The sequence below is a fragment of the Ahaetulla prasina genome, chromosome 4, assembly GCF_028640845.1.
Source record: "Ahaetulla prasina isolate Xishuangbanna chromosome 4, ASM2864084v1, whole genome shotgun sequence".
Classification (NCBI taxonomy): domain Eukaryota; kingdom Metazoa; phylum Chordata; class Lepidosauria; order Squamata; family Colubridae; genus Ahaetulla; species Ahaetulla prasina.
In genome coordinates this window covers 23,412,104-23,420,505 of record NC_080542.1, presented here as the reverse complement: position 1 = coordinate 23,420,505, position 8,402 = coordinate 23,412,104, and the positions used below count along the sequence as shown (strand labels likewise).

Here is an 8,402-nt window from a genome sequence, read left to right as displayed (position 1 = left end):
CGGCCGTCCCTCGAACCATGCAGGATTCGTTTTACGTAAATGCGATGCGACAGACCTTTCTGTCAGAGTCCGGTCAACTGATGCTCAGAGATCATCGGAGTGCGCCGCCCCTCTTCCTCCAATTAAAACTGCGGGCGTGAAACTTCTTTGTTTTGTTAGCTGCTCGCCTACGTCATCAAGAGCGTCGGGTGGATTTTTCGTGGCCTCATTTGGAAAAGGTAGGAGCGGGATAGAGACTGAGGTAGGTTTGATGTCGGAAAAAGTCCTTTTTTAGACGGTGGCATTTTGCAGCCTGACAACGTTCGCTGGGGTCGGGCTCTTGCAATTCCCCGTCCGGAGTTGTAAAGCCGCCCCTTGGAGACTCTCAAAAAGCTTCGCCTCTTGGTAGAAGCGTTAACGGATTCCCCTTTCTGACTTGAATTAAGCCCTTGAAGTCAGTTTACTAGAATGTTTTTTACCTATCTTGACTCATGCTGGAATTCAAACCAAGCATAATTCATCTTGGTACTCTGAAAGGGTTGAGATTGCATTTTCCGTTTTCCTAACAAATAATGGTGATTGCCTGGGAATTTCCAAATACACTAAATTCCAAATATACTAAACTCGAACAGTTTGGAAGTTGTTTCTGTGGGAAGCCCCCTCCCCAGAAGAATGAAATATTTGGGGAAATATTAAAAAAGGCACAATACTTATATTTCCCTAAAGGAGAAATGGAGAATCATGTTTTTAGAGGCAGAATGCAGCCCCCACAGTGTTTCTTAATAGCCCACAGCAGATGTCAGCATTTAAGAGATAAAGAGTTTATTGAAAGAGGAAGTCAACTATCTAGATGGCTCCATTCATAAGCAAAGCAAATGCTGCAGGCAGAAATCTATTCAAGACTGGATATTTTGAAACTCCTTGCAGCAAAGTTTGACAACTAACAAAAGCAGAGCAATAGGATTAGAACAAGCAGCCCATCACCTAAGATCCAACACATGACAAAAGCCAATTAGCCACAATAGGAATTGCCCAACACCCTTTCAGAACACAAGCTCCTCCTTTGCACAACCCCGAGAACAGTCCAAACTTCAAAGTCACAGAAACCTATAAATATCCATCCAGTCATTCAACCATTTGATCAGCTGCCCCAGAACCACAAACCCTGGTGGTTCTGTTCACTGATAAACATAATCTTTCTTTCCAGTCAGCCTCCATGTCACTTCCAGTATCTTGGAACCAAACCAGATGGATTTTCCTTCCAACATTTCCTTATTATATTGTGTGCTCTTAACATTTGTTTTCAATTTATAGGTAGCTCTTGACTTGGGACCAGAATCTCTGTTGCTAAGTGAGTGGCACCTGATTTCCCCCCCTTTTTTTTTCGCCTTTATTGTTCAGCAAATTACTGTAGTTAAGTCAATCACAAGATCATTAAGCAAATCCAGCTTTCCCATTGACTTTGTTTGTCAGAACCTGGCCAGGAAGGTTGCAGATGATAAACACATGACCTCAGGTTGCTGCAACTGTGGAAAATATATACCAGTTGCCAAGCAACAATATTTTGATCATGTGATTGTGTGGAGGCTGTGACAGTTCTAAATGCAAGGCCTGGTTGTAATTCACTTTTTTCAATGCTACTGTAACTTCAAATTGTTGCTAAAGGAATGGTTGTAAGTCAAGGACTACCTATAGTAACCAAAGGGAAAGTGGGAAAACTTATATGATGAAAAAAAAAAACCAGGTCACATTTAATTGAGTAGGACTTATTTTCACAAATATCTACAGAATTGTTATATACTCTAAATAAATCATTAAAGTTCACTATAAATCACCTGTTTCCTTCTGTTTTAAATGTTGGATGAAAAGGGGATTTACCTCTTTATTTTATAGATCCTTCCTCCCTCCCTCTTTTCCTTTTCCTTTTCTCTATTTCCCCTCCCCGCACAACAACTCTGTATGGTAGGTTAGATTAGGCTAACAGAGAGTAATAGTTCAGGTATTTGGAAAGATGTAATGCTTTTCAAGTGAATCCATGAATTACTTTACTGTGATCAAATTGATATTGTGGCTTAGTTTATATTTATTGCTTTCTCTTTACATTTTTTGAACAGTCATGGCTGCTGTGAGTTTTGAAGAATTTTCAGTGCCTCCCGGCTCAGAGCTGGCATTGCCTCCTCTTTTTGGTGGAAATATCCTAGAAAGTGAATTAGAAACTGAGGTGGAATTTGCTGATGGAGGGATACCAGAAGACGAAGAAGAGGAGGATATGTTGCGGCAACAGGAGATGACTCGACGGAAGTGTCAAGCGCTTGCCCGACGATGCAAGGAGTTAGAACAGGTACATAATTAGAGTGAATATGTTTTCCCTATTTATTAACAATGTTTCTAACAACAATCTTATGAAATAAGGTAAGGCTTGAGAGAGAGGGTTCAAAAGATCTCTTACTACATAAGGCTGGATGAAGGATGAAGACTTGAACCTAAGTCTTTTTGGCCTCAGTCCAGCATGCTGTTTACCATAGCGTAATATATGTCCAGGAAAATGGACTCTGTGGACACTACATAGAGCAACAGTGAAAAATTTAAGTGACACAACTGAAGACAGGGGGAAGGGGAAGGAATTTTTGAGTAAATGAAAAAAAGATGTCAAGCTAATATTGACCCCCATCGACAGCTAACACCAAAAACGTCATCAAAAAAGAACAACAAAGAATGTTCTTTCTGCGCCAACTCAAACTGCCCAAGAAGCTGCTTGTCAGGGTTCCAAGGAACACCCCCAACGAAATAAAGCTCCGAGGCTTGAGGTTCCTCAAAGTTCCAGTTTATTAGAGATGTCATGTTGTCACATCTGGGAATACCCGACTCTGAAAGCTTCCAGGTTTTCCCCATTCAGCTGACAGTTCACAGCCCTACCCCACACCCACAAGTTCATCACATTGTCCAATCAACTCTTCACTCTCAACTGGATACAATCTTCAGGCAGTCTCCATCAGATGCAGGCAAAAGTCCTTTAATATGGAATGTTGTTATGAATAACTTTCTACCACTCCAACAACAACCCCCTACCAACCGTTTCAAATCCTACCCTCAAAATGACACTACAGAACACTGCACAACAGAACAACTAGACACATTGAGCAGTTTCTTCCCGAACACCATCACTCTGCTAAACAAGTAATTCCCTCAACACTGGCAAACTATTTATTAAGTCTGCATTACTATTATTCTTCTTTTTTTTTTTTGTTTGTTTGTTTACATTTATACCCCGCCCTTCTCCGAAGACTCAGGGCGGCTTACAATGTATAGGGCAATAGTCTCATTCTATTTGTATATATTTACAAAGTCAACTTATTGCCCCCCCAACAATCTGGGTCCTCATTTTACCTACCTTATAAAGGATGGAAGGCTGAGTCAACCTTGGGCCGGGCTCGAACCTGCAGTAATTGCAGGCTTTGTGTTCTTAATAACAGGCCTTACCAGGCAGAGCTAAACCGGCCCCTCATTCTCATCCTTCCTATTACCTATCTCCTTCCACTTAAGACTGTAACTTTGTTGCTTCTATCGATTTATATTGTATCGATTTATATTGTTGATTTATCTTGATATTGTTTCCTGATTGCTTATTTGTACCCTATGACTATCATTAAGTGATACCTTATCATTAAGATACCTTAGAATTCTTGATGAATATATCTTTTCTTATATGTACACTGAGAGCATATCCACCAAGACAAATTCCTTTTGTATCCAATCACACTTGGCCAATAAAAAATTCTATTCTATTCTATTCTATTCTATTCTATTCTATTCTATTCTATTCTATTCTATTCTAGGTGAATGAGAGAATGTTAAACCGGCTCCATCAGGTCCAGAGAATAACACTGCGTCTCAAACAGGAAAGGAGGTGAGTCAGAAGATAATGGTATGCACAAAGTGTGTTAAATATATTCCCCTTTGTGCACTACTACAATTTTAAAAACTAGTTGCATTTGGACTTAGAGGATATTTAGGTTAGGATGGGGATCCTGTGTTTTTCCAGATTTTGCTGAGCTGCCCTTCCCAGGGTTGCCAACAATAACCTATACTGGCTGGGTCTTCTGGGAATTGTACTTCATCAAGGTTTAAGGATAACACTGCTTCTGAACCAAGAGGCTGCATGTTTATACCAAAAGAGATGAATTTTAACTTCTTTCATCTACAATTATCTGTTTATAGCCATTTTTCAGTTTGGGAGGCAGGGTTCTGTTTAGAAAAGAACACAGTTATACCAAAGGATTGGTTTAAAAGAATGTATGTCTACTTCCCCTGAGGTTTCTCATGAGAGTTTTGGATTCCTATGGTGACGATTACAGACAAGGCCACCTTGATATTGTCTTGGAGGTAAGAAAGAATTTTTGATAAAGGCCAAGTTTACACATTGCTTTCATCTTTAAGAATGTAAGTCCCTTTCTATTTCCCAAGTTGGATAGAAAAGCAAGGCCAAGTCTCTCTCTCCCCCACCCCTCAGAGCCCCCTTCCATATATTGTAAATACCACATGGCTACCTATTTGGGGCAAATGTTAAAGTGTGAGAATTCTAATTGAATCACTTTCTCTATTTAGGATGATGGAATCCAGAGTGCAGATGTTGCAACTCCCAGCAATGCAGAGAATGAGCCCTGTGAGAAAGAAACCTCCAGGTGTCTGCCTGCCCAAGAGCCAGACAGCCTCTCCCCTAGCGAAGGCCCCGTCAGCAAGAAACGGCGACGTCATCTGCGTGAGGAGAAGGAAGGGAGGATGCGTCGAGCAGCCCCAACATTGCTACCCATGGAGGAATTTCCTGTGCAGGTACTGGGAAGGTTTGATGGTCCTGTAATCTAAATTGGCCTCCTACCTATCTCCCTCCCACTCATCACCTGCCCTTATCTGCCACCATACTCCGTTGCCCCCTGCCTATGCTGCCCCCCCCCTCTGCACTCTCCATTGCCCCCACCCGACCTTTGCCATCTTCTTCTATCCTCTCGAGATATGCCTGGCCAAGGCAGCTGCTGGCCTGTTGTGAGGCCTTCACACAGTCACAGCCTTCTCAGGCCTTGCACAGCCAGCAGCTGCCTCAAGAAGAGCCAGGTTTGACACATCCTGGCAGTGGGAGTAAGAAGATGGCAAAGATCAGCTGGGATGGCAGATTTTAGGACAGCCAAAAAGGTGGAGATGGTGAGTGGAAGAGATAGATGGGTGGTGGAGTTGAAGCAGAGTCAAGCACAACAGGGCAGAAGAAGCATGAATTCTGACCTATTGAGCGCGATCACTGAACTGCCACTAGTATGCAGTGTGGTTGTATGATGTGATGCCTAACAACTCCTTTGTTTATTGATGGAAATTCCTGTCCCACGTAGGACAGTTAAGCTGGGACTATCTTTATTGATATACTATAGGCTACAATAACAGAACCTTGAAACCTGACCGTGTTTCTTCCCCTTCCCACTCTTTTACCAAAGAGGAGGAAGGTGGGACAAGGTTTAGTTTCTTTCTAACGCTTATTTTTCTGGGCCAAGTTCACCTTTTAAATAATGGTTACCACGTATTTTCTCCAAGATTCTGTCTGTACTCTGGTCCACGAAATAACTGCATACATGCTTACCCAGAAGTCTCAGGAGTGAACGTTATCTATGCCGAGTTTAGATTAGAAGATGTTTTTTAGTCCTTCCACTATGTTATTTATGGATAGTGATGGAGATAGACAGACATTCACTCACAGCCCAGAAGCTAGGAAACAGTTGCATTTCTGTTTTCCTTAGTTTAGTAAACTTGGCCAAACTTAAAAAGCTATCCTACTTGTTCTGAGTTGTGGGTGAGGGAAATCAAAATCTAAAGCTGATTGATACCTTTATTGGAAACAATTAAAATACAGCATGTCAATTTATGTGAATATATGCAACTTGTCTGGCTTCTTTTCACTGCAGAGATTAATGATTCCTGCACAATTAATGGTAATAATTTTTGGGTTTTGTGGCTGCAGATAAAATCTGAAGAAGATTTCCAGTGTGAACAGGATGATGTTCTCGGCTCTGCCTGGCAACAATCCAGTCCCCAGGACAAGTTACTCCATTACTCAAAGTTTCCCAGCCCTGGTGCCTGTTCTGATTTTGACTGAGGCTGGCCACTCATCTAAGGGTGTATATATACCCATGTGGCAGCTAGGCTGGCCATCAGGGTGCCCGAGAAGATGAAAATTCCTTAGATATCAACCAGCATCTAAGGAACAGCAGGACATCAACCCCACCTGACTCCTCAACTCTAATCCAGTGAAAGTTTATCTGAACTGCTGGGAGTGGGGGAAGTGGTAGAAGAAGTGGCAATGGAGTTTTAAGCTAAGAACAAAACTTTGGAGTCAGTGTGTAAGAATATTCAACAGATTAGCTCACAATGGACTCAACTTATGTCCATAAACTTTGAATGGAGAAGCCAATTTTGAGCAGAAACATTTCTACCCTTTCAAGATTGAGGAAGGTCCCTTTTGAGAGGTCAGTGTTCAGTCTTCCCACATTGCCCTTCTGGTGGGAAAGGGGACAAGTGGTTCTTGTGCATTAGAAAGTGCACAGAAATCAGCCATTGCTGCGTTCTACCATGTCGTTTTCTGTGGATGTTCTTGGGTGGAAAAACCACGTGTTGAGGGAAGGCTGAGTTCATGTAATCTTTCTTCGAGGCTTTTAACCGTGTCCTGATCTATGGCAACATGAGATCCAGCATGATTAAAAGGCCAATTTAAGTCTGTATGAAAGGAAATAATTTCTGTGCTGTTGACCTGGGTATTTATGCAAATTGTTTTATGTGTCAGTTTAAGAACTTAGCATATCTTTGCCAGTCCAGAAGAGAGCAAGAACTAGCACCCTTTTCCTGTCATTTCCTCCTCAAGGAAATATCCAGAGTTTCAAGATTTTCCCGCTAGCCATAAGAACTAGAAACTCCCCCCCTCCCCATATAATCTCAAGTTAGGAATGGTAATATTTGGACGAACCATACTTTGTGGTCTAATTGCATTTTTAGATTTTGAAGGGTTACAGAAATACAACTGAGCAACCTTCAAGCGTATGGCTTTTACTTTGTGGCAAGATTTGAATGAGGTATTAAACCAATCAAACTTGACAGTGTGTCTGCTCTCATTAATAGTGCATCTTGTGGCGTGCTTCCTTTAACCAAGTTCTAAGGTGTAAGGGAGCCAGTTTGGTGTAGTGATTGAGGCAACAGGCTAGATAGAAGTTGGGAGGTCATGAAGACTAGTCCTGCCCTAGGCACAAAGCCAGTGGGGTGACATTGGCCAGTCACTCACTCTCAGCCCTAGGCCAGGGCAAACCTCTTCTCACAGATATTGAAAACTTTAGTGTCTTGTCCAGGCAATCACCCGGAGTCCATGCTGATGCAAAGGTGTGTACATGCATATGTACATACAGAGGGTGTAGGTGCTATGTAAACCTGGAATCCTCAGCTTGCAAAAGTCAGACTCAAAGTAGCTAACTATTTATAAATCCAGTCCTTTCCTAAGGTTTTCCTAACTATTTAAGAAGGGAAACACTATGGTTGTAGCAATGCAGTATCACAAAGACTGTGTTTAAAGGGGAAATCAGTTTCTGTAACCAGAACTGGCAAGTATTCTGAATTGACAAGACGTGTTCAGCCTTAGACCAGCCTGAAAAGCTCAGCACATTCTGTAGGTTAGATGGAGACAAGCATACTCTTATGAACAAGTCTGCTTGGCTTAATAAATTGCACAAATTGTGTGTAGTTTTTACTAGCAGCCCTTGGCTCTACCAAAGAAAGTGAATCAGGCACATAAACCACAATTAGCTGGGCCTCTATCGCACATTAGATCATTGACTGACTGGCCCAAGTTTAGAAATTAACTGTTGCATTGATATATCATGCTAAGTTGAAACCAAACAAACCATATTGCACCTTATCATGTATAAACCCAGGCAAATTTTCCTCCAAGACTTTGTTTCAGTGTTCTAAGTTAGAACTGGGTGGTAGAAGGAAGGAAACCCTGTCAATAAACAATTGGGAAACTGAAATAACTCTCTCCCATTTTTCCCAAACAATTTTATGATATTGCATAGTCTTGTCTTCTCTTAAGGAATTTTTATATTTCTTGACAATATGAAACAGAGTCTTCCTCATCTTCTCCCCCTCCCCCTCAACTGATATAGCAGGTTGTTAGTGTTTTTCTTTCACAAACTGCTGTTTGTGACAGTATGTGGAATGGTATCAGACTCTTAAGAAGAAAAGTCCCAATTCCATAAAAAAAGCCCCATGACTTGATTGAGTCCCTAAGAGCTTTAACAATCTGATTTTATGAGGATAGGCATTCCAAAGATTGCAAGGTTTTTTTCCCCCTTGATCTAAATTTCCAGCCACAACGACAAGAGAAGTCTGCTTTTACATAA

At 41.5% G+C, this 8,402-nt stretch overlaps 1 protein-coding gene across 4 annotated transcripts in view; it reads left to right on the top strand.

The window, feature by feature from the left end:
- Window positions 1-24: 24 nt before the first annotated feature.
- Window positions 25-8,402, top strand: part of LOC131197147 (TCF3 fusion partner-like) — a 35,143-nt gene continuing 26,765 nt past the window's right edge. Inside the window, exons 1-7 of one of the 4 annotated variants that reach the window (XM_058180830.1) lie at window positions 25-218; window positions 1,294-1,330; window positions 2,094-2,320; window positions 3,816-3,886; window positions 4,293-4,362; window positions 4,585-4,809; window positions 5,981-7,122. In XM_058180830.1, coding sequence (XP_058036813.1) covers window positions 2,096-2,320; window positions 3,816-3,886; window positions 4,293-4,362; window positions 4,585-4,809; window positions 5,981-6,115 — 726 coding nt within the window. In that variant the 5' untranslated portion in view covers window positions 25-218; window positions 1,294-1,330; window positions 2,094-2,095 and the 3' untranslated portion in view covers window positions 6,116-7,122. Of the gene's footprint in view, window positions 246-1,293; window positions 1,331-2,093; window positions 2,321-3,815; window positions 3,887-4,292; window positions 4,363-4,584; window positions 4,810-5,980; window positions 7,123-8,402 lie in introns of those variants that run through there. The other 3 variants (XM_058180828.1, XM_058180832.1, XM_058180829.1) reach the window with 3 other exon arrangements.